General features: G+C 39.0%; 1 protein-coding gene across 8 annotated transcripts; it reads left to right on the top strand.

Moving 5' to 3' along the window:
- The first annotated feature begins 48 nt into the window (after nt 1–48).
- Nucleotides 49–26204, top strand: loxl3b (lysyl oxidase-like 3b). Of its 8 annotated transcripts, none has more exons than XM_071498347.1 (16): nt 49–280; nt 4159–4503; nt 5889–6052; nt 7301–7518; nt 10991–11056; nt 12876–12932; nt 14136–14343; nt 14697–14877; nt 18562–18716; nt 20367–20522; nt 21762–21921; nt 22898–23141; nt 23979–24094; nt 24332–24468; nt 25020–25131; nt 25232–26204. In XM_071498347.1, the coding sequence occupies exons 2-16, from the start codon at nt 4167–4169 to the stop codon at nt 25303–25305; spliced, it is 2385 nt and encodes a 794-aa protein (XP_071354448.1). In that variant the 5' UTR covers nt 49–280; nt 4159–4166; the 3' UTR covers nt 25306–26204. The 8 variants fall into 8 exon arrangements, with proteins under 8 accessions (XP_071354448.1, XP_071354447.1, XP_071354451.1 ...); XM_071498346.1 differs by lacking the exon at nt 20367–20522 and adding an exon at nt 19492–19662 and having other exon boundaries at nt 53–280; XM_071498348.1 differs by lacking the exons at nt 10991–11056; nt 20367–20522 and adding an exon at nt 19492–19662 and having other exon boundaries at nt 54–280.
- The last annotated feature ends 853 nt before the right edge of the window (nt 26205–27057 follow it).

Genomic DNA, 27057 nt, shown 5'->3' with positions numbered 1-27057 from the left:
AGCCCACTCCAGCCTCCTCCTCCTCCCCCTCCTCCCCCTCCTCACTGAGCGCTGTACAGCTGGCAATTTACAGACAATAACGCAGAGAGGAGTAATTGGCCGCCGGAGGTGCAGCTCTGCCCCGCGACCTGGACCCGTGTCTGATCGAGGAGATGAATTAGCAGAAGAGCCGGGATTTTGTCTTCATCCTGTGTCTCTGGGGGTTCAGCCTCTGAAGGTGTGGATCAGCTCCCCTCTCTCCACTGGAACCGTTATAACCTCCTCATACTGACAGTATAAGGTAAAGCAGATTATTTGTTATTAATGTGAGCAGAACAAAGAGTTGAGTCAGTTTAAAGACTTTTATACGAGGTTATTAAATCTCGTTAGTTTGTAAGAAGAGAGCAACAAGCTACATTTAATACTCAAATCATACCCTGGGTGTTTGAAACACACCTCTGTTGTATCTCGGTTCAACTTGGTAAAGCTGCATTGTGCTGTGAAGCTTCACACTAATGCCAGCTCCTTTTGTATAAACCCATGATATTGAGACCGGTAAAACAGGCAGCTTTCAGATGCAGAAGAATAAAAAAATGTGAGGAATGCTGAAACAGGAAAGCCAAATAAGAGTCTGGTCCGCTGATCTGGTCTGGATGAGAAGAACCTACTGAGACCTGTTTAACTGCTGCTACTTTCTAATCAGACATGAACCAACTGTGTTTATTACCAGGTTATCTGTCATTTATTACTGCTATATAGATCAGGGACCCATTAATAGGGAATTTCACAAGCTTTCCACTTGATAAAATCCCTTTGATGGTGTTCAAGGCTGCAAATAACAATTATTCTCATCAATAATTTCAATTCATTGTTTGTCTATCAAATGTAAAAAAAAACAAAAAACTATATAATATATGACAAACAAAAGTAACAATGATTGAAACTTCATCAACTGATTATCAAAATAGTTGATGACAGTTGATTTAAGCTCTAATGTTGCAATTATGCAGTAAAACTTCATTGAGTTATCTGTTTATAATAAACCATCAAACCTGTAATTATAATTGTTAATAAATGGATTTTGGTCCAGATGCTGTGCAGCTGGGAGGTAAGTGGTCGCATGGTCAACTGGTGTGGGTTTTCCTGATGAGTAGAAGAGTTAAAATGTCATGCTGGAGGATAAACAGCAGTCAAAGGGACAACATGGCTGCCCAAAAGTTGTTCTTATTAATATATTGTTGTATCCTACTATATAGAATTGTATACCCTATACTAGAAAACAGTTCGGTGAACCAGAAAGCCAACAAACCCAAACTGTACTCTCTCAAAATTCCTTTAACCACAATCTCACTGTTAAACCTCTGACTGCTCATGTATCTGTCAGCGTTTTTTTTTATTCCTGCTTCGTCCGTCATCCATCCATCTCCCTGTGATGTAGCTCGTGCTCAAGTCGACTGTTTTAGGTCTGAAGTTTCACAAAGTTCCTGTGAGGTCAACAACGTGCTGCAACAAGGAGGGGAAATCTTTTCTGTAGCCCAGGGAACTTTCACTAGCAGTTCCTTTGAGTCGGCACGGTACTGACCTCTGGTAGTGATTAACAAACAGACTGAGTGTGTTTGTGTGTTTTGGTGGGAATGTGTACATGCAGTGTCTCAGGATCAGACTTTGTGATGACCAGAGTGTCTGAACTGTTCCGTATTTTGAAGCAAAAGAGCTACGCACGCTGATCCAGGGAAACTGCTGTCAGGTTGATTTTAGCCTTTCACACGACCTGATCCATGAGCACATTGGTATGGGAAGCCCCTGCTTCAGTGAGGGGCCAGAGGGGAAGGGAAACAGTTCAATGTCTGTGGGAGAGAGAGGGTAGATAAGTGTTGGTCTTCCTTGTAACAGAAGCTAAGAATAAAAATTGCAATAATATCTTATTTTTTGTGCATGAGATATTTCATGATGACCCAATCGTGGTTTCTGTAAATTGATTTTTCAATGAAAGACTTGAAGGTATTGCAGGCTCCCTTTTCCACTGAATGGTTGCAGTGGGTTAGTCTCCCTTCATAGTTTTGGCCGTCACACTGGATCTGGAAACATGGTAACTCTGCTGCAGTTAAGTCCATTGGTGCATGACACACAAATGGTCAGATGATCTGACAGGTTGTAAACAGTTTCGCCAGCTGATCTAAAAGACTTTATTTTCAGGCATATCCAAAGGTACAGCCTTAAATGTTGGTAATAATCCCACTTTGCACAGGAAATTTGTGTGTATGGTGAAACAGGGTGATTACAGTGGGTGAAAGCTGCAGAAGGAAGTCAGCCTGTAAACTGTGACTGACCTCTCTCTTCCGCATACTTTAGCTAAACTGTCAGTTTATCAACAACTTTCACTCACTTAAGTCCTTACATTTCCGAGAGTTGTGCTTACGTCCCGTCTATTTGCTGCTACAGTTGGTGGAGAAATTGCTCTCACTGCTTATTTGCTAAACATTTGTTGCAAGCACCAAAGCAGAATTTATTATAGACATTAAAAATACCTGGTTAGGTGACAGTGTTTAGTTTGGCCAGCTGGTACAATACACAACCAGTCAAAAACAGGCCTTTAAATTACCATTGCCATCTAATGCTGTGAGATGTACATGATGCATATTTGGAGGATGAGTGAATGAGCGAGGGATGTTTCATTTGTCTTTTGTGTGAGTTTCTTCTTCCTAGAGAAGCTAATGATGTCACTGACTGACAATAGAGACTGGCAGGATATATTTAGCCTATCTTAGCACAAACACAGGTAATGGGTGAGCTTATATTTCCCAGCAAAGAAGCAGCCAACTATATTTCCCAAAATGTTGATGTGTTCCTCTCAGATGAGTTCGAGTTGAGAGTTTTCGTGTACCCTGGAAAAACAGCGGACAAAGATGTGTACTGGTTCAGCCGCGTTGGCTCTGCCTTTAGAAAGTCTTCCTGACTAAAGCTTAGTGTGACTGTGTGGGGCCGTCCACACACCGTGAAACTGGACTCAGACGACGCAGTCAGTCTCAGACATGTTTTGGAAAGGGTACCTTAAGTTTGTGGTTTCTGTACAAACACATCACACTACTGTATCTGTGTCTTTGGAGGGACAACCCCCCTACTTGCTTAAAGCTAAGAAGGAGTATAGCTGTCAGGTTATCAATAGCAGGCCTATGTTAGCATTCAGCACCTACCAGAGCTGTACGGCAAGGTTTAAGAGAGCAGAGTTAACATTTTGTAGGGCGAAGGTTGTTGTATCAAAAAAATATGAATGAAAATTTGCCCAGCTCAAGAAAACCGAACATAAGCAACCAGTCACTGGAAAACACTGGACAGAAAGCTGCAAGATGGGACAAACACTCATAAATAGAAACATTCATATATCAGCAGGACTGCTTGGTCATTGAGCCCTACACTTTTTAAAATGTTACCTGTTATTCTTCCCCCAGTGTCAGAGTCGAGTAAACACTGAGCAGATGGTTTGAATCAAACTGCTGGAGCAGCTCCACACTCTTACATCAATCCTACTTCCATATGCTGAGCATTTTTTCAGCACCTCTGTGTAGGCCCCCTTAGTGTTAGATACAGCTATTTCTAAAATACATTAGTTGGAAATATAAGAAATATTTTGTGTATTGTGTAAAATCCTGCTGTGGCTGGTGAGAATCCACTTCGACAGGTGTCTTGTGGTGGCGCTCTCCAACTCTTAAGATTGACTTTTCTCATAAAAAAGAAAAAAAAAATCAGAGGTGTCTTCTTACAAATATAAATACACAGCCAGGTTTGTTGCCATTCTGGGTAATTAGGAAAGCTTAATGGTGTTGTCTCAGCTCTGGAAATAGCTTCTCATGCCCATATACTTTCTGGTGTGCAGCAGAAAAAATGTATCTCCCCTCAGGAGCTCATGTTCCTGTTTGACTGTCGAAGCTGTTTTCTCTTCAGTTCAACTGGTGCTCAACTATCCCTGCTGTTTACTCAGTATTTTTTAAAATACATACACTGCAGACTTGCCTATTTGTTGCTCACTTCCTTAACTGGCTGTGACACCTCACACAATCTGTGTGGGATGGGTCCAGTACACACTACTTTGATTTCTAGAAAACCTGAAACAGTCTTCTCGTTTAAAGATGTATCCTCAGACTGATCTTGACATTGTCTTTTCCTTTTCCTCATGTGCAGCTGAAATAATGGACAAGTCAAGACGTGGGCTACAGTTAGCATTCAGCCTCTTGTTTGGGTTGTGGTTACCTTGCTGTTTGACCCAGACCACACCATCAAATGCAGCCACAGTGACACCCACGCCATCCCTGACCCCCCAGCCCCAGTCAGAGCAGATAAAGGTCAGACTGAGCGGATACCCTCGAAAACACAACGAGGGACGGGTAGAGCTTTTCTACAAGGGGGAATGGGGAACCATCTGTGATGACGACTTCTCAATAACCAACGCCAACGTGCTGTGCCGCCAGCTGGGCTTCGTGTCAGCCACAGGATGGACACACAGCGCCAAATATGGCAAAGGCCAAGGTAAGAGTCCACAGCTGCTTCCTGTGATTCATTTACCTGGTCACCGCCATATTTATGGTATTGTGCCCAAAATGACAGGTTTGAATATTGACACACAACAGCATTATTCAGATACTTTGAGATAAGCTGTGATAAGGTAGATACTTTAGTTTATGACCAAACCTACCTGCAAAACTAATCAATGATTACGGGAAGCTACCATGCCAACAAGCTAAATTAAGATGGTGAATATGGTAAACATTATACCTGCTAAACATCAGCATTTTTTAAGTTGACATTAGCATTTAGCTTGGGGGCTGAAAAAGTGGCTAACACTTAAGCGCTAAGACCTGCAGTTTCTCAAATGGGTACTTTAAGCAACTCTTCAAACCCCATAGACTCCCATGTTAAAATACCCAACACCTTTACAGCCTGGTACAAAACTCTCTATAACTAATTCCCTCCGATTTTTAAGCAACTCACCTGTTTATGTTTTATAAATGTTTAGATTTATGGATAATTGGGGGCGTGGCCGCTTTGAGTGACAGTCCGCCAGCTCTCTGCCTACGTCACTACGTCGACGGTTCTCACCGAACATGGCTAACGGTCTTTTGTATGGCGTTGGGTTTTTCTTTTGATTTTGTTTGCCAAAATTGGACAAATAATGAGTTTTTTTGTGCGGTTAACTGACTAACAAAACGCGAGGTGCTCCTGCTTTTTGAGGTGCGTGAAATTCTTGTGTTATTTCACTTATATGTTAGCAATAATTAGCAGGTATTGGTGTCCTGCCTCATCGTAATTGGCTTGTTAGCTTAGCTCGTTTTCTAGCTAATTAGCTAGCAAATTAATTAGCCTTAGGTTAGCTTTCAAGCAAGACGCCCAGATGCCCAACTACGCTAAGGATGCTAACGGGAGTGTATGCTTAGCTTGCAACAGTTATTAAGCATGGATGTATTATAAGTTCGTATAATACATCCGTGTTATTAAGCCAGCTTGCACCGAAGTCCCAAGCCACATAGCTCCACATTAGGTGGAGTCAAGCACTAACCGCCAAAATAACGGCGGGTGGAGCGGCTCACTCTGAGCTTCAAGACGGTTCTTTAGAAACATCTAGGTGACAGCATGTAGGCTACATCCATCTGCATATACAGCACATGCTTTCAATTTGTACCAGGACTATTCCTTATAAATCTTTACAAGAATATGAATGAAGTGTATCTCACAATATTTGACATATTCAAACACCATTTATTAAATTGGCTAAAGGCATCTGTGGATGAGATTCCTTTAGTTCCCTGGGCACCAATATAACAAGCAACCAAGTGTCCTCTCCAGGCCTTGACTGATTACTGTTTGCAGGCCTGGGAGTGTGCTGGAGCCACACTGACAGTTTGCTGCCTCCACAGGGAAAATCTGGCTGGACAATGTGCTGTGTAATGGAGGTGAGAAAAGCATTGAGTTCTGCAAGTCTCGTGGCTGGGGCAACAGTGACTGCACTCACGATGAAGACGCTGGAGTTGTGTGCAAAGATGAGAGGATCCCCGGCTTTATGGACTCAAATGTCATTGATGTAAGTTACCAAAATAGATTCAAAGTGATTTTGTTGTTGTAAAATTGATGTTCATTAAGATGTAGTTAAAAGCCCATATAATTTCAAAGCCTATAGACTCCATAACCCACATGGAAAACATTTAATGCCTCAGTGCTACTCCACCTGTAGCTGCCACACACATGGTGATGATCAGCTCTGCTCTGTACCATCTGTGTCAACCTGTTAAAAGCAGTTGCCTCTCCAGTGTTATAGTGAGAGGAAAGTTTTCTCAGTAAACAGTCCTCCCATAACAGGAGAGCAGCATCAGATTCTTTGATTGATTCTGAACAGAAGCAGGTTTATGACCTGAGGGTCACAGCTTGATTGATCACTCAGATGATCTGTTCGCAGCCAGAAATAAATCTCTCTTTTGTCTTGATCATGAATCAGTGCTGTAAGTTTCTTGGAGATATTTGACTTCCAACACTTCGAGGGGAATTATTCAGACAGTGTTTGTGTTCGTGTACTCCCAGGTGGGAATGATGGCGGACCGAGTGTGAAGCAGAGTGTTTCTTAAAATAATCAGGGGTGCTCAGTAAACCCTCTTTGGATAAATAAACATTTAAAACTGAGTGAAATTTCCACTCTCAATCTAAGAAACCACAGTTGGGTGAGGTGGTCGTTGAGCTGTTCCCAGCCGGTCATTATTTTCCATTTGTCCTCTTTGATGTTCATTTGTATAACTGACTGGTCTGAGGTGAACAAGGTTAGACTGGGGACTCGTCTCCACAGTGCACTGGAAACAGCCTGGATGAATGAATGATTTGATGAAGTGTCCCTGTTACATAGTAGGATCTTATGAAAAAAATGTTTCATAAGAGTAAGAGGGAGGGGGGGAGGACTTTCAGATACATAACTACTCTCCCTCTTTCTGCCTGTTGCTGTGATTCAGGCTCAGTCAAATGTGGCATCCAGACTTCAATCTGCGATAACAGTCAGGTTTTTTTTCCCAAATAAACCACAACGGAAGTGACTCATTGCAAAACTGGCAATCAGAGACAGTCATGTTTACCACTTATGAACTGTATAATAATAAGACCTACAGTTAGTCTCTGTAATGGCTGAGACTCACTGTGTAGTCTGTTCTTATTCAGAAGTCTTAAAGAGATGTGCATGTGTGAGCATATGTCTGTACGCATGAATGTGTCAGTATGAATGTAAAGAAAACAACCTGTATGATTTTCTGCCAGTGAAAGCCAATAATAACTAATTTCTCTCTCCCCACAGGCCCACGTGGATGAGAACAAAGTAGAGGAGGTGCGACTCCGGCCTGTGGTCGCCACAGCCAAGAAGAAGCTGCCCATCACAGAAGGAGTTGTGGAGGTGAAATATAAAGATGGCTGGGCCCAGATCTGCGACGCGGGATGGACAATCAAAAACACCCACGTGGTCTGTGGCATGCTGGGATTCCCACATGAGAGGAAAGTCAACAAGAACTTCTACAAGTAAGTGAAACACTCAACTGTAACAGTTTAAACTGGTGTGGGTTCATGAGGTTAAAGTTGCAGCTCATAATTTTTTGCACAGCCTGCAAAGAATACATTCAACAATTAACAGGGAGTTTGTGTTTTTTATGTTAGTCATTCAAAGATGTTTGAGTCGTCTGCTGTTTAGGAGACAGCACTAAGTTTACCCTTAAGTTTTAATTAATCACCTCCTGGGAGAGAAGTGTGCACACCCAACACTAACGAAAAAAAGATAAGTCTGTATTCTTTTATTTGGTGGTGAGACACTGCACATCTTCCCTATTGAAGCTTTACTTCAATAGGGAAGTTTTATTGTTCAACTTCACGGGCACATAGGAGGAAAAAGACATTATATGTGGAAATACTGTAGACTGATTTAAACACTTTGCAAAAGCTTGAAAAAACTGTAGACTTTTAACCTGTCACCTGCTTACTCTGCACTGTAAGTTAGTGGTTCTCAACATTTTTGGCTCTTGACCCCATGAAATGAGGAAATGTCGACTTGATGGATGGATGGGTGAAGGATGAGGCTCCGGACACGTGGGACAGGAATCTGCTCTAGGATCAGCCATCTGTAGTTAAAAGAATAGTTCCAACATATTGGGAAATACACATGCGCATATACATGAGATGATCAATACCAGTCTTAAAGCTAAGCTAACCAGCTGCTGGTTGTAGTTTTACATTTGTTGCATAGACATGAGAGTAGTTTCAAATAAGTGTAATAAGTTTATCCCAAAACGTCAAAATATTTCTTGAAACAGATAAAAATGAGCAATGTGGGGGGGATTCCTAAACTTTAGGATGTTCCACTGGAATGTGTCTTTTTCACATTTGCAGGTTTTAAAGCTGAAGAAAGTTTTTTTCCCCTGTGCCAGTAATGTGAATTAAGCCACTCAGGAGTGGCTGTAATCTTCTCGTTCACTTAGGATGGGATGTTTGTTGCAGCCTGTTTGACATTCCTGTGGTTTTAGTCTGTAAAACAAAGTAGCAACATTTTGACCAAACCATAAGAAGGTTCTTAGTCTATTGTTTGGTTGAGAGTAGACATTATAGGAACTGTTTTTTACAGGGGATATGATAGTCACAGTCTGTGTAACTTTCTCTGTTGTCAGCCAGAACTGCAGTTCTACAACAAAGCACTCATGAAGCTGAAGTGTTTGAATGAGCCTCTGATTGTTTGTTTTTCTTTCTCTTTCTGGGGATGTTTTTTTTCCCCTTTGGATAGAAAGAAACAAAAAAAATGTACCTGTCTTGTAACATATTTTGTGTTCTCAGCCTCTGTTCATGAGGAAGTTAAAGAGTGATTATTAGCTGCCTGCAGAGATGGAAAAGTACAAACCAGTGTGTGTTTTGTACAGTGTGTTTTCACCTCTGCAGAGCTCTGTTTGGCACAGCATGATAGTTCAGAAAAAATACTCTGCAGTCAAATCTTAATATTTAAGTATGAAAAACAGGTAAAGGTGAGACAATTATCAACAGAAAATTAATTAGCAAATTTTATAATCAAATGAAAATGGGTTAGGGTTTCTCAAATGTGAGATTGTGCAGCTTTTTTCTGATTTATATTATTTTAAATTGAGGTTTTTCAGTGCTGGTGATGTGCATAATCAATTTACCAGTTATTTTCTTGATTAATCAATTAATAGTTTAATCTATTAAAGGTCAGAAAATAGAGAAAAATGCCTATAATAGTTTGCTAAAGCTTAAGGTAATCTCTTAACATGTTTTGTGACCAACAGTGAAAAAGAGAAAAGCAGCAACTGAGAAGCTGGAACCAGGAAAGTCTTAGGATTTCCCTGTTAATCAACAAACTAATTAATTACTAATAGTTTCAGGCGTATTTGAAAATAATCTTTAGTTCTAACCATAAAATGTATGTGAGAACAATGACTTCTTTAGAGGACTGTCTGACCTCCAGTGTGTCTGTCCAGTATGACTGCACACATTCTTGGCTGCGCTCCAGTCAAAGGCGTTTTATTCGTCCCCTGCAGATGGTTCACAGTAGTCCAAGGGGAAACGTGTGTTTTCTCTCAGTTGTATGTGACGGCTGAAGCTCTGGGGAATAATATAGGGTCAGGAGAGGAGGGGTTGGTTGGTCACATGATAGACAGACTACAACCATCAAGCATGCAGCAACAGCCAAACTGTTCTGTGTTGTCAATCCTTCTGTCTTTTTTTTTTTGTTTTATTTTGTTTTATTGTATGAGTGTATGTCTCACCTCTCAAGCTCTTCAGTACAGGTTTAATGTTGCGTCAGTTTTTGAAAAGCAGTTTACTAAAGCAGAGTTTAGTTGAAGGGAGATACATACAAACAGGGAAATACAGAGACTTTATATGTCCTTTGGTGATTTTGTGACAATAGTCACATTTTCCATTTTGTCTGTCAGGGTGGAAGACCATCTGAAACTATCTCAGGACACTTAAACTTTCCACTGAGACCCAGACAGATGAATCATTTGTTACCAGCTGTTATTTCAGGCAGGATGTTTTTTTTGTAAGACATTTAAAAAAAATCTTTGGCTTTTATGTGTTTAACTGTATCCACTGTCATCAGATTGTAAAAAGTGATATAGTAATTAATTTGACTTTAAGTTTGCTTTGCCCATATGGCCCTTATGTCTTAACTGTGTAAGATTATGAAAGTGCATTCATTCTACAGACTGCTGATAGTTCATAGTTTTCAGTTATAAGTATTATGTTAATATTATATCAACTTTTATTAGATTGTCAAAACAATCCAAAGGAGTGAAGTTTCACTTGATGTTCAGTTTCTCTCAGTCTGAACACCACAGCAGACTATTTCAAACTTCTGGCAAATCACACATTTCAGGATTTTTATGTGGAAATTGTAGTTGACTGAAAAATGTCAGGCTTGATCATTTTCATTTATCAAACTTAAATGAAGAATTACATGATTTTCTGTGGGTTAATTTACAACTGCTAAAAGTTAATATTCTGGGCTTTCACTTCTTTTTCACTTCTTTCCTATTATCATTTTGAGTTCATGATGACGTGAAAGCACAGAACAGTAAATTGAGAATTTTAAGGTTAAAAAAATATGTTAAAGTAATTTATAATCAGTATTAAAGAGAAAAATTAAGTTTGAATTGGCTGTCACGTCATGGTCAGCAACTGGACTTTCATAGTATTACCAGCCAATAAGAGATAGATACTGTAGTGATGAGGTGTGTCACTGGTGCTGCTGAATGAGACTCATGGTCACCATGAATAGTAGGAATAGCTCTGTAATTGTGATCATACAAGTCTGCAACATAAGATACTGGAAACCTATGGAATGTCAGAAATGTTATTCACCATTGACACTCTGCTGCTTCACCTTTTAAAGAAATGTGTGTGCGCGCAGCCCAGAGACTGTGTGTGCAGTGTGACTGTTTGCATGTGGTCTCTCTCCTGTATGTGATGGAATTTGGCTGTCTCACTGTTGCAGACGTCTGAAAAAGCGCGCAGCTGAGAAGGTCTCCAGGCCAAAGGTTAATGTTTCAGCCGGTGGAAGGTACACAGTCACGGGAAAACCCACCGTCCAGCTCCGTTTGCACTCTGTTTACTGACAGTGGGTTTCCTGTTGGGAGTAGACAATAACTATTTAGCTCCGGTTTCTAGATAGTTACCCACCTCCCCTCTCTCTAATATCATATTATTATGATGTGCAGCATGTGAATGGGTCGTTTATTTTAATTTTAGCCTGTTATAACTGAAGGTTGTCTTGTGTTGAGGGTTGGTTTCTGTTTATTTCTGTTTTTGTCTTTCTATCAACTTTCTACTGACATGACACAGATTGTATTATTTCTTAGCTTTCAACTATACAAACCATCTGAAATTAGACTTGTTAATTACCAAGTACAGTAGGATGGTATTTTCTTTTTTTGTCAACTTTCTCTTTTCCCTCAAAATAAACAAACTTAATTGGGTGCTAATTATATTTAAGTACTTTTTTGAAGCACTTTTTGATGGGACAGATGTCAATCTGTGCTATGTCAGTAGCTGGAGCTTAATTTGAAAATCCCAATCCTCATTATGGCATGCTTTTTGAAGGTGGCCAATAACTTTTCTTCCTGGGTTCTTCAACTAAAATAGTCATAGGCCTCAATCTCATGACAGGAACTAATCTGTAAATAATTCAGTGTTCATTTTAGCTGGCTCACAGTTGACACTCTCCTCTTGTTTGAAAATTACACACCAAATGACATAAAACAATAACAATTACTGATTTCATAGATTTCCTTGTTTTATCATATCTAAAATTTGTCCTTTTTTGTAAGGTTACTTATCTTACAAAAAAGATGACTGTGGTGAAAAGACCCTGACAAAAATGGTCCAAAAATGTAAGCCACCTGAATAAAAAAAATCAAATTTCAAATAATGCAAGCAGAAAATTTTGACTAAATTCAATGTGTTGAACCACTAGCTGTTTGCTTTTGTATTGGAACAATGTTGATATTGTGCTTCTGATATGTTAAAATTATATGATAAAAATTAACAAATTCTAATTGACCAGTGTAACAAAATGTTTAAGATTTTGTTACAGGATGAGAAACTACAATTCTTGTTTTGGCCGTGCACTGAGAAAGTTGAAGAACCCTCCAACACAGACTGTACAGTGTAACATTTACATCCCATCCAATCAAAAAGCAGTGCCATACATCAACACAATCATTGTGGTACTGGAGGCTCACATTGGCACAATGGAAAAACTACAATCTGAATAGCATTGTCCCTACTAACATGTTCATGACCATGCTTAACATATCATATACTATATGGCCAAAGGTATATGGACATCCTAACTTCCACTCCCAGTTCATCTCAAAGGTTTGAGTGCAGGTCTCACAGGTTCTTCCACACCAAACTTGACCAAACCAACCAAAGTTGAGACACACACTTCAGATATATGTAAAATATGATTGTTTACTATAGTGTTACAATTTCCCTTAACTGGATCTAAGGTGCCTTACCTAAGGTTTGAAAACAGCCCCAGAACAAAAGTGCATGTCCAAGTGTGTGTCCACATACTTTTGGCCATGCTGTGTATGAGTGCCTGTGTTAATGTTATAAGAAGTAATGAATGTCAGATTTTTAAATGTTGTAATGTTATATCACATTTGTGTTTTTTTTAACCTGTATTTAAGAAGGATGTGTCACTTTCAACAAATCTGTGCCTTGTGCGACTTCAACATATTGTTGTGTAGCTAACTGAATTTAACGAGTGTGTCTTTAACATTATTGTGCATCATATAACTTTTGTTACTCAATTGTTTCACTTTGTCGTCTCATTTTCTCCTAACTGTGCAGTCTAACCCGTGTTTACTTTGCAGGCAGACACCCAAAGCTAAAGCTAACTCTAAGTCTAAACAGAGCAGCCCTGGCAAAAGGTAATCTGAGGATAAACAGTTAAGTGGGTAAATTCAATCTGTCTGAAGAGACCCACACATGCTGCTTCCACAAACCTCACAAACAACTGACTCTTAAACTGATGACAAAGTCTGGATTAGCAAAAAAAAATGTTGGCTGTCCCTAAGAATACAGAAAAGCTAATTATCTGAGCCACATTCATCCCCTCCAGTATGAACACTCCTTGCACATGTTCCGGGTTAGGAGGAATATCCATGATTGTCCATGTAGTTAATAAATATCATTAGGTGCAGAATGGCCTTTAAAACACTGTATGTATGTATGAATACACACATATCATGTGCTATTACAAGGAATTTTGATGCTGTATATAGTATCAGGAATAATTTGACATTTTGGGAGAAATATGTTGCTTTTCCTGCTAACAGTTACGACTGTACAAGAAATATGAAGTTTGCTTAGCTTAGCATGACGACTGGAAAAGGGGAAGAATCTGCTCAGACCCTGTCCATAGTATGTGAATTTGAATTGTAAATTTCAGATTCAGATTTTGGTGAGTTTTGGGCAACTATAGACTGGCCCTGTCTTCGACAAGCTTGTGGCTCCCCATAAAACCACAATTTGTTAATTTTGCATTTCTTTACATTTCTGTAAACCAAGATATACATGTTAATTCGTCAGATTTTGAGGTGCTGGTAGGCATTTTTTAGAGGCAACCTAACTGTTTCCAGTCTTTACGCTAAGATTAGCTACATATTTACTGTACAAAAATGAGAGTGGTATTTACTGTATGTTCTCATTTGCCTTTTGGCACGAAAGTGAATAAATGTCCTTTACTAGACACAGATTTTTGGCCTCCAAGATAAAACTCAAGCCCTTAAAAACAGTGAAGTTTTCCTTTTGTCCAACATGTTTTTATAATTTACTGTCAGACAACATCTGTGATAGTATGTGACGCTTTAAACTACTACATGAATTGATAAAAACACACTGAACCTTTGGATGCATGTCATTCTGTTCAGTTTGTCTTTGCAGATCAGGATCATTGTGTAGCTTTATTTTTTATTCATTCATTTATTTGTGTGGTCATTAAAAAAAAAAAAATGTCTTACTTATAAGCACCTTTAATTTTCACCACACTGTAAACACAGCTAAGTCATTCATTCACTGAATATTTAAGTTATCACCGTCCTCGTCCTTGCCCCTGTCTCTCCTCCCTCCAGGTTGTACTTGGAGCGTCAGAAGAACATCTTCCACATCCACTCTGTGGCGTGCACAGGCACAGAGGTCCACCTGGCAGCCTGCCCCCTGGAGTTCAACAAGCCAAACGCCACATCATCCTGCCAGGGCGGCATGGCAGCTGTCGTCAGCTGCATGCCGGGCCCGCTGTTCATGCAAAACAGCGGCTTGAAAAAGAAACTTAAAACTTCGGTAAAGTCGTTTTTGGAGACCTGGAGATAACAGTTTATATCATTTGATCTCAGTAACATGACAGACAGTGAAATGTGATTGAAAGCTCCAGCAATGGCTAGTTAGTTGACTTTGAGTAATTTCTAGTTTTCTATCATAAAATCTTAGAAAAATGTTTGTCATATTTAGAAATGGAGGCAGTATAAATTTAGGATAATACATTTCCTTCTGTACACAGTTATTAAAACTTATTAGCCTATAGTTAGCAGGCTGTAGTTAGTATGGTCAGATTACTGTAGATTCCTGCCAGGCAGCTCAGAGAACTAACCTGCTACACACTGATTCAAATATTGTTTTATGTGTCTGTTTTCTAGAGCAATGTGAGGCTGAAGGGAGGTGCTAGGCTGGGTGAGGGCCGGGTGGAGGTGTTGAAAGACAACGAGTGGGGAACGGTGTGCGACGATCGCTGGAACCTGCAGTCAGCCAGCGTCGTCTGCAGGGAGCTCGGCTTTGGCAGCGCCAAGGAGGCTCTCACTGGAGCCCGCATGGGACAAGGTCAGAAATAAAACCCTGTGACTGAAAAGTGACAAATATGTATTTGTTTGTGGCAGCCAATACAAAATGTGAAAACATTGATAATTATAATGATAGAAAAAGAATAATAATAGGTACTTAAAATATGTAATTCATAACATGTCATTACATAACACAAGCCAGTCCATATAATTAAAGTTTAAAATTTAAATCCTGAATAGGATTTATCAAGTATGAGTTGCTCAGGCTTTTTAAGACTTTTGTCCTCTACAAAAGGTTTTTAATTTCTGTGATTCATGTCAGGGAGCTGATCACTTATCAGTGTGCTTCATTGGTCAGCTGACTAATCAATCAAACTGTACATTTAGTGCAATGTGCATTTTGATTGGAGGTTAAAAATCTCTTGTCCAGCCTTGTAACTTAAGACAAAAGTACAAGTCAGAGAAAGATAGTAGTCAACCCACTGTTTGAGAGGAGGCCAAAAAACTTTGGAACGTTCAACCCAAGTGTGACTTGGCTGCTTTGTGAAATGGCTCCATCCTGCACAAGCCTCTAAGAGTTCACCCTGTTATCATAGTGTCCAATTTAGTCCACTTTCCACTTTGGTCCACAGAGGTTTAACTCAACCACTAACAATATTTATAGATCTTTTAATATGTTTGTAAAAGTAGAAGTTGTAGCAATGTTGATTCTTGTGATGATAATGTCGATCTTCTAGCCACAAAATCCCAATTTTACATGAGAGTTTATGAGATTAGCTCAGTCAGTTTTAATGTTTTGAATTAAATCCCTCTTAACCTGTTACCTGAGGCAGAACGTCTTTATAACTGTCTTCAGGGAGGGCTTCAGTCATCACCTGTCTACCTGTCTTATCTCTGAGGTCATCTGTTCAGCTCAGAGAACAGATAATCTGCTCTCTACAGGTCCACATTCCTACATTCCTCATTTGGAGCTTATTTTAATTAAATAAGGAATGCCGGGCAAGAAACAAAGAAAGACATGAAAGATTTTCTTTAAACACACCCATCACAGTTAACAAGTACACATTTTTGATCTATGACTAAGATGACCACACCTCTTTTTCACCACATTCCTGACATTAATTCTTCCATATAGTTCATTCTTCATTAAATTGCTCTTTACTGTGAGTGTTTCTGATTCCTTAGTGTGTGTCAGGCATTTTTTAGAACAGAAAACCATCTGTGTTATTCGAGCTTGGGCACAGACCATTTCACATGAAAATGAGGCAATTTCACAAGTCCAGCTTGTGTCTGAGTCAGCTGGCCCCCACACAAGCAGCAGTGAATCAGTTTCAAGACCAAAAAAATGTTTTCTGTCCATTTTACAGAGATGATAGAAACTGTTAAGTCTTCATACCAAACTGTTTAAAAGTACAATTGATGAATAAATATAAAAAACCTTAATTAAACTTAATGGTGAGTTTAATTGTTGAATGATGCTATATTTTTGGAGTAACTTTCAGTTCATGTCATCACTTGTCCTTTCAGCCTCACAGACACACACACTTAGCACATTCATTTCTTTTGGTTAGAAACTGTATATAAATTAAAAAGCTAATTGATGAAGGCTGAAAGCAGCCAGGATGGGAAACCTAAAGCTGAATGAAGTAGTTTGTGTATGTGTGAGTGTGTGTTTGAGAGCACGAGTCTCGTTGTGAATTAATTATGCCTCTATTAAGCTGGCTTTTAAATTTCAGACAGCAGTTTGTAAAGACTCACTGATTTTGTTTCAGTAGCTCTGAAATCAGGCAACATTCTTCCTAAAACTCATCCACTGTTCAAGGACACATCACATGTCTGCACAGGTGTGCTGAATCAGTAATCGGGAGATGAGTTACTCTGGATACGCTCATCAGTGTTCGTTTTACATTCGAAAATCACAGGGATCCTCTTCTTTAAAGTCAGCAAACAAACAAACAGACAAACGAGTAAATCTACTTGTGTACTGACCTTTGAATATCTGGACTGATTTGTTTTGTTTGACTGATCTTTATAAGAAAATAGTTTTGGGAAATATAACAAATAAATGAGAATTAGATGAGAAGATGAATTTACCTGCCAGAGCCTCTCAAACTCACTAATAAACACATTACATCCGGTTGTGATTGTCTAATATTGAAGTAAGAATGAGTTTATCCAGGTTGTCTCACCTGTTAAATGGATCCAAACAAAATAATATTATTATAGAAGAATTTATCTTTGTGTTTGTGTTCCTCATTAGTGTTTCCCTCAAGAACATGGAGGTGTGTGTTTGGGTAAACTGTCCTGAGATTCCACCAGTGCAGAAACAAGCAGTCTTTTGAAGGACAGCCGGTTGGGGCTGTGTGTGTGTCTGTGTGTGTGTGTGTGTGTGTGTGTGTGTGTGTGTGTGTGTGTGTGTGTGTGTGTGCGCGTGTGCGTGCATGCGTGCGTGCGTTATGATTTCCACCACAGAGGAAGTTGGCTGAGGAGACTCGTCACAAAATCTCTTTGAGGCAGCAGCAGACCAGCTCTGTGCTGAGATGGATGTCAGACCACCACCTGGCTGAGTTAGTCCAAGAAACATTCCTGCACGTCACTGAAGTTGGAAACAAGCGCCGCTGAAGGAATTTCTTTCATAGAAATTGCATGATACAGTCACCTCATGGTGCTATATGACTTGTAGCGATGGAGCGAGAGTTTACAGAGGGAATGTAAAGCAGAGTGTTGCTAACAGAGAGCATGCAAGCTCAGCAATTATGCCTTAGGTTAAAAAGTGAGCTGGGTACTAGCGTTGTTCAGTTGTTGTATATGTGTTTTGAAAAACATGCAAGATTGAACTCCATAACTGCTAGTTCTGTATATGTATGTTTAATTCAGTTTTACTTGACAAAAAGCAAACATACTGTACATTCTGGGCTTCTAGATGTCCCTCTGTGTGCTCAGACATTAGCTGTGGCGTCTCAGTCAGTGCATCCTTTGCTACAGTCTCTTTTCAATATAAAAGAGTGATCCAACCTGCATCCAGTTCATTAAAGCTTTTTCCTCTACATCATTCCCCTACAGCAAAATGGACAGCTCCATGAATAGAGGTGCAATTGTTTTACAATTCTGGCAGCAGTAAAATTTGGAATTAAGAAGAAAATGATAGGAATCATGGCCAGTGATCAACTACCATGGTTAAAATAACAAAGAAGAGATGCACTTCATCAACAGAAAATCCTAAGAAAAAGACATCACTGTTTCCAGTCAGGGAGGATGTTTGAAATATTCATTTTCTTGGTCCAGATTGTCTCGAAACACACTGGGCCTTGAAACAAGAGTTTTGATCTAAAAGGGTCCAAAAAGCAGTTGTGAACTGACCTGGATTGTTCTAATCTGGTCTAAGTTCCTTATTAAATGGGTCAAGGCTCATTAATGCTGCTGTGGTTGCAACATACAAATACCCTGCACCTAATTAAAACATTGTTTTATATTAACTAGAAAACATGTGTGTGATTACTGACAGTTCAAAGTTATTTGATGAGAATCTGTTAAAGTATTGTTTTCTCAAGAGGTTGGAAAATACTGAAGTGGAAAAAAAGGTTTGAACTTCTGTCTGATCAAAGATACAAATAGATACTGATCAGTTTTTGGAAAAAAAACAAACATAAAATGAAAAATAAAATCTGACCAAACCAGTGCTTTGTCTAACTGCTGCTGTCTGTCTGTAATCCTGCCTGTCCAGGAATGGGTCCAATCTACATGAACGAGGTGAAGTGTCTGGGTCAGGAGAAGTCCATCTGGAACTGCCCCTTTAAGAACATCACATCAGAGGACTGTCAGCACGTGGAGGATGCCGCTGTCCGCTGCAACATACCCTACATGGGCCTCGAGAACTCGGTCAGAGCTGAACCTCATTAATGTTTCATCCTAAATTGTCTTAAATTAATTCTTATTTACTATTATTATACAATGTATTGCATTTGAAATTCTGTAGGTTACTTGTGAAAATTGGGCTGTATACTTTACCTCTATCAGATTTCATTTTGCTTCCTTCTGCTTTTATAAATGTAGATTAGGAGGAGAACTTGAATAACAGCTCATTTTATTCTGTTTTTATTGTGCTGTCCATTAATTTAGTTCTTTACTGATCCGTCTTTGTCCTAACATGAGATTTAGACCTAATACTTATAGAAATCTCACATTTTCACTGAGCTAATACTTCTTCACTGCTGTCATGAAAAAACTGTAATAAGATCAACATTTATTGTTTGAATATGAAAATATTTTTTTCTGAAAACGGCACTTCAGCAGCACATACGTTTTTCTGACAACAGTGATTTCTCTATAACACAGAGTATTTCTGGTTGTACAGTTTGTATTATACCAGATTATACTGGTATAATACAATATACTGACTATACTGTCCATGTCCCCTGTAAATACACGCAGAGGCCGGGATAAGTAGGATAAAAACTCCAGAGAAAATATACACTTTGGTCAAATCAATCAAGTCAAAGAAGTTTAAACTAAATTTTTATAGTTCATAGGATAATGACAAATGTCACCTGTAAGATTTTGGACGGAAACCAACAGAAAATAGAGTTTTTATCCACCCCGGCCGTTGTGTATGTACACTCTGCTTTGTGGCTCCTAACTCCTTGGCCCCGCACAGATCCGACTCACGGGAGGACGGACCCGTTACGAGGGTCGCGTGGAGGTCCTGAGCTCAGACTCGAACGGGACGGAGAGCTGGGGTTTGATCTGTGGAGAGAACTGGAGCACCACGGAGGCCTCGGTGGCCTGCAGGCAGCTGGGCTTGGGCTACGCTAACCAGGGCCTGCAAGTAGGTTATTAACACCACGAGGGCAACTTCCTGCAGCAGAGCAGGAACCAGCAGGTTGTCTTTTGGGATATTTAACATATGCAAATATGATATACTGTCATGAACACTCAGTGGCCAGTTGTTTTCTTACACATAAAAATCTCTTTCCCATCATTTGATTGAAGTTATTTTAGTGTGATTGAGTCTTAAAATCTTACTTTGTTAAAATGAATGTTTTGATTCAAATCAGCTTGTTTCAAATATTTTAAATTTTCATTTACTTAATTCTTGTGCAGCAACATGTTTTACATCATATTGTATCTTATAAAGTGGCCACTGTTTGTGTAGTTATTTTTCCAAACTCTTCAACATGCATGCACTAATGTATGACAGTATATTATTATTTCCATGTGGAGTAGATGCTTATTTTTCTGCATTGAAGAACCAGGCAGTGTTTTGGTTTGTTCCATGTGGGCAGAGCAGCCACACATGAAGTTTCTAATCAAACTCAAAACCACTCACCAACAAAGCCAAGTGGTGACCTCACGTGGAAGCCATGTTAATGTTTTCCTCGCCTAGAAAAGTCTAACCAAACTGCTGCTTCAATGACACATTTTCCACTGCCTGAGGACTGTATATGAACACCGGCAGGTTTAGCCCAGACAGTTCAGAGACAGGACAGGAAGTATATCCCCTCACTGACTCCCTGCAGGACCTTTCTGCAGATCCGGATAGTGGGCGGCCGGAGCAATTATGAGGGCCGGGTGGAGGTTCAGGTTGGGTCCAAGTGGGGCACAGTGTGCAGCACAGGCTGGACCACAAAGGAAGCCATGGTGGCTTGCAGACAGCTAGGGCTCGGCTACTCCATGCATGCCATCACTGTAAGTAGGACTGAAAAGATTTGTTCCACAGTGACATGATGAACAAATTTATTGTTTACAGCTTAAACCTCCTCAGATGCATCTAGTTTTAAAATGATCCTGACAAGTCATTGTATTTTGCCAACTACTGGTTGGTGACCAGAAAAAAATGTGTGCAGAAGCACAGAGATATAAATGACAAAACAATAACATCACAGAATCTTTATCATGACTTTCACTCATTCTTATAAAATAATTATTGATTTATGATTTAGTTTGAAGTAGATATCCAACTAAAAATCATAGAAATTGAGTTATTGGTGATAATAACCTTAATTTATGGGTGTAATTTGATTTTGATTTAACACTCAAATTTGAAACTCAGCTGTAAACTGTGATGAGTTTCAAAGAAATCTGTGGATTTGGGTGAACTGAAGTGCATTAAGCCAAAGTTAGGGACTTCATCTTTAAACATCAGCAATAAATATCAAATCTTAGTGTCAGCCTGCCAGAATCAAAGAAAAATACATTGTTAACAAGGGACAGAGACCAATTTATGAACCCACAGAACAAATCATACCAGAGTTACAGGGTGAGAATGACTTTGTTATTCTTTTCACAAATGCTGTAAATCATGAAGTAGAAATAAAGATGTCTGCTGAGGGAAAGTGGCCTCACAAAAATGTACAAAATTACTGGTCTTTGTGACAAAATGGTGGTAAAGTTTTAGGATATAATGATAATTTTATTTGTTTTACAGGATTGTAAAAGCTTATGAGATAGATCCTCATTTCTGAACACTACTAATGGACATAATATTTGACAGAGATGATATTTTGTAATTTGGAAACAGGAATTACAAGGAACTGGATGCAAAAGCTGCAGTTTGCACGCCAAAGCAACATGATATTAACGTCCTGTATGTAAAAATAAAGAGTCTTGTGGTTGAGCTGATATATTTAGAGTAAGTCTGTCATTAAGTTCACTGTGGCTTGAAACTGAGAGGCCTTTCAGTAAGTAGTATGATCCTTGAATCACTCAGTTTCTGCACAAAGTTATTGTCCTCCAGTGATCATAAGCTCAACGTTTCAGTGTCCACAGCGAGCAGCCAAATATGAGTCATGAACATCTGTTTCTCAGAGCAGCATCATCCCAATGAACTCTCTGCAGCTCTGTTTGAGAACGATTATTTTCTTATCAATGCCCTGTTTATGTTTGTCTGCACGTTTGTCTGTTTGCTGTTGTCTCACCCATTCTAAGGAAACCTGGTACTGGGACAGCAGTAATGTGACGGAGATGGTAATGAGCGGTGTCAAGTGCACAGGAAACGAGATGTCTCTGAGTCAGTGCCAGCATCACAAAACTGTCAACTGCCAGAAAGCAGGAGCAAAGTTTTCAGCAGGAGTCATCTGCTCTGAGAGTGAGTGAACAACAGAAACCCTTTTTTTTTTTCATTTACTTTCCGGTATTTAACGAGATAAAAGTCTCATTGGGATTAAAATTTATTTTTCAAGTGAGACATGAGATGCACAAACGGAAACATTGCAGATTCATTTCCCATACAAGTAATTTTACAAGAGACTTCATTCTCATTGTAGTTCATTAACAACTATAATTAGATAAACCATTATCGGTAAAAGAAAAGAAATACAAACTTGTGTTGATCTAATGAATTTTAATATAAAACAAACCCCAAGAAAAAAGAAAACAAAACAGTCAACATGACAATATTCATTTTTTAAATAATTTAATGAGATTTAATGAGTAATCATTTAATGATCATTTATACATCTTGCTTTTTTAAGTTTAATAATTCACCCCTTTCTGAGGAGGTGATTCCTCTTTGAATTTCCTCTCTGATTCTTTCTCTCCCGTTATTCTTATCTGTGACACTTTTATGGAAAAGTTTTTGTCTCTTCGTAGAGATCTTGGACCTTGTTGTAGGGAAGGTGATTAATGTGGGTCTGTAAAACACATTAAGATATTTTATGTGATACTGGGTTGTAAATAAACTTAATTTCATTTGACATATCAAAATTAAAAAAAAAAAAAAGCTTTTCTAAATTCTTCCAAAATGTTATAAGACCTGTCAGTGTATCACACTGTTGGACGAAGAATGAAATAACTTAAGGATGCTATAAATCAACATTGTTATTACATGATCAATGAAACATGTTGCCCTTCTTGTGCAGTAATTTTGATCCATGTAGAAATATGTGTTATAATATTTTGTCATCACTTCATCCAGCAGGTTTTACATCATCAGTTGGTCAAAGTTTCATTACTGAAGGTCGCCACTGACATTTTCCTGCCCAGTCTAATCTGCATATTCTGATCTATGATAATATGATACATAGTGTATCTCAGTCCTCATCTGCTTCTCCCTCTGTATCCAGCGGCCTCTGACCTCGTCCTGAATGCCTCTCTGGTCCAGGAGACGGTGTACATCGAGGATCGCCCCCTGCACATGCTCTACTGCGCCGCCGAGGAGGACTGCCTGTCGAAATCTGCAGCCAAGGCCAACTGGCCTTACGGACACCGACGCCTGCTCCGCTTCTCCTCCCAGATCCATAACATTGGCCGGGCTGACTTCAAGCCAAAGGCGGGGCGCCACTCGTGGGTCTGGCACGCCTGCCATGGGTAACGTTGTCTTCATTAAGAAGTTTTGTTTTTAATCTCTGTTTAAATGAACTAGTTAATTCTAATGGTAACAGATAAAGTTTTAATGATGTAAATATGTCTGAAAATATTAGTGTTTATCAGCTACACTTCATGGACTGGAGCTAAAAAAAAAAAACACCAAAAATATAAAGTTTAAATCAAAGCAGTGACATTTATTCAGCATCTTTAAAATGTTTGCAGAACTAAAAGCATCTTAATGGCATGACAGTGTAGTCCTTATCCTGTGTGTCTTATGCCTATGAAAAAGAAGAAAAATTTAGGTAATTACAACAGAAAAGATAGATACAGATACAAATACATAATTAAACAGCAGCAGGAGAACATACAGTTTATTTGTCTCAGACAACATAATGATAATAGTAGAGGAGAACGTGTTTATATAACAGTTTTCCTGGCTTGAAACTAAACTGACTGGTTACAGAATGTGTAAGATTCGAACAGTAGAAATGCGGTCACTGTCAACAGCTCTGATATCATTCATTTCAAGTGATCCAGAACACCGTATTCTTCTGTGTTATGTGTTATCATTATGTACCAAAACCATTGTACGTCAGAAATCTAATATTCTTCGGATCACATATTTTTATCTCTGTCAAGTCTCAATCAAACCTCTTAAATCTTAACATTTCCTGTGTCAATACTGTGTCTGTATTTTGTAATAGAGGTTTATAAAAACTGCCTGAACCTGTTTGATGTCAGTAACCACTGCATCAACTACTTTGACTCTCAGATGGTGGATTATTGAATTGGACTCTTTTTGTTGTTCATAATGACATTTTTCTGTGTGTTTCACAGCCACTACCACAGCATGAATATTTTCACCCACTATGATCTGCTGAACGCTAACGGCACCAAAGTAGCAGAGGGACACAAAGCCAGTTTCTGTCTGGAGGACTCGGATTGTCAGGAGGGTGAGTCTGACACTCTGTTTCTGGGATCAACATGTATTTAGGTATCATTTCATTTTTAACTCATAGGTTTATTCAAGTATTTTCTTCTTGTATTTTTATTTTGCGTCATGGACATGGCTTTGTTGATCTGTCATGTGTGAAGTAAATGAGCCAGTGCAACTCAAAGTGAGGATTTTTATATCCTAATAAAATATAATCTAAATGAGTTCACTGAATTTTTTCATCTGTGACACTCAGGTGTTTCTAAGAGGTACGAGTGTGCTAACTTTGGTGATCAGGGCATCACTGTGGGCTGCTGGGATTTGTACCGCCACGACATCGACTGCCAGTGGATCGACATCACAGATGTCAAACCTGGAAACTACATTATGCAGGTGAGCAGGATCGTGTGCGGCTCAAACTGCAGACCACAGGACAAAAACTGTTAGAAACTGTGTGTATGAAACACAGAAACCCAACAACCATATTCACAATCACACTAAAAATACACATATTTCACTGATTTAGCCTTAGACCCCTGTAGCGTTATCAGACTCATGAGTTTTGATCCTGTTTTAAAATCCGTGTAACAGAACAGAAATATGGTCTTTTTGGTCAAAATAATATATATGGTTTAAAAGAAGGCTGAGAGAATATTATATTAGAAGAAATGTTGGTTATTAATATGTATATCATTGGTGTGAAAGGAGTCCATGGGCATTTTATGTTACAACTACAAACTACAAATCCACACATTACGTAAAATTTTTTAACTTGATTAATTTCCACAAGACCAGTCTGACTCAGGTCTAATATCTAAGATGCTGGGTAAGTATGAGAAAGTCACGACTGAGATCATTTATTCAAACTTCACTCAGAAGTAAAATAAGTCTGTGATCATCCATTCTGTTTAAAATTGTTTGTTTTCTGTTCATCACCTGCTCAGATTGTGATCAATCCCAATCACGAAGTGGCTGAGAGCGACTTCACCAACAACGCCATGAAATGCAACTGTAAATACGACGGACATCGAATCTGGTTCCATAACTGCCATGTTGGTAAGCAGTGAAAAACACTGAAACTGCCAGGTGTTAATGTCAAATTTGGCTTTTATTTGTTTTTGACTGATTCCTGAATCATTCATCGTTTTCCCTGCAGGCGATGCCTTCAGCGAGGAGGCAGAGAGGAGGTTTGAGAAATACCCAGGACAGCTGAATAACCAGATTTCTTAATCAACAAATTCGTGATAGTATGAGAAACAAAGTGGGGGTTAAAACGCACCTCATTAGCTAATAAACAAAGACACAAGCCCTTTGTCTTTAGGTATCAAAATGGATCCCCCCTCCCACCACCACCATGTCTGAGATGATTTATAATCATGGAAGAAGCCAACAGTATTTTCCTCTGGTGAATGTGTTGTATGTCTGAATTATTATACTTGAATATTCAAGTGCTAATGTTTTTTCTAGATTTTCTTTTCTCAGTCTAATGTGAGCTGATGCTATATTTTTATCATAAAATAGGATTTTATAAAGTCGGTTGTACAGTCTGTGTGCAGCCTTGTATTGAATGTTTTTGTTCCGAGTTATGAACGAGGTGTTGTTTTTAATATTTTTTATAACCAGATTTTTTTTTTTTTACTTGGAGGGACCAGGTTCAAAACTCCTGGACGCACGTTTAAAAACTAAAAAGAAAAAAATCAGAGGCATTAACAGGGAAAAGTCTTCTCTGGGAAAGTCTTACTGCTCAAGACTTCCATCACCAACAACCTGCAAACGTCTCTGAGCAAAACATCGAACCCTTCACCTGGATCATTCACTTTGGACTGGAGCGTTAGCATGAATCATACCCAGCCTGCCTCTGCAGTTACAATATTTTATGAATGTATTTATTTTCAGTATCAAGGTGCTCAAGAACAAAACTTGTTCACTGGGATTGTTGTCAGTTTGCTTTGGAAACAGTTTGAAGCCGGCTGTAGCTTTAGTCTGTATGTATTTTTAGAGTCTTTTAGAGTCAGGACATAGATGTTATTGGACAAAGACAAAAAACTACAATTACCCTGAAGATTCGCTGTTTGTATGCTGATGTAATCACACCCGCTGCACAATAAAAAGGAGAGGAATACTTATAATTGTTGTGTATTTAAGAGACTTATTTGATTAGAAATTCTTCACTGTATTAGGTCACGTTCTTGAAGGTCTAAAGCAGCGGTTCACATCCTTTTTGTTGTGAGCCCTGGTCTGAAATCACAAGGAAAAAAAGATTATGGGAAAGTCTAAAAAATATGCAATATTTCCTACAGCTGAAATATACATTTTTTATGTAATACTACAATTTCACTACCCCTCCGGACCCCCAGGAACCACCGGTCAAAACTGTTAACAATGCAGAACAATGCATATTTTCTTCACTAGTGTCAGTCGTTGACCGCACAAGTCCAAAATTATTGCCCTTATTATGGTCTATATTTACATCAACAACTCAGTGCAGTTGTTTTGGACCAAAACACTGAAATTATGATACACAAGCACGTTGGAAAAATTGAATGGATAGTTTTCTGGTGTTTATGAAGCTATTAAAAGATGATCTGTTCACCAAAACGGTTTGGAGGCTGGAGGTGGAAAATATAGTTTCCATTAAAATGTATGTGAACAGATTTGAACTGGATTTCTATTTTTTCAGGAATTCTTTTAAATCCACTGGTTGAGAAAAAATGCTTTGCAGGTCTGCTTCTTAAGGATTTACATGAATTGTTTGAGTCCTGCTTGGCAAAGGAAAATGTAAGAACACTGAAATCTGACTGTGACACCGACTCATCTGCTGCCAGTTTCTGAGCTGAGAGTTCATCTCAATCCACTGCTAATCTCAGTCTTCACTGCCACAGTTGAACAATCCCATTAACCGTGTTACAACAAGTCGACTCGCATCTCAGGACATATATCAACTAAAGTCGGAGTACAGCAGCAGAATTAACGTGCACCTGA

The sequence above is a fragment of the Trachinotus anak genome, unplaced genomic scaffold (genome assembly GCF_046630095.1).
Source record: "Trachinotus anak isolate AG129_WGS33_773 ecotype Australia unplaced genomic scaffold, CSIRO_AGI_Tana_v1 ptg000015l, whole genome shotgun sequence".
In the NCBI taxonomy this organism is placed as follows: domain Eukaryota; kingdom Metazoa; phylum Chordata; class Actinopteri; order Carangiformes; family Carangidae; genus Trachinotus; species Trachinotus anak.
The sequence above is the reverse complement of the archived record's forward strand: the minus strand, read 5'-3'. Positions and strand labels throughout refer to the sequence as shown.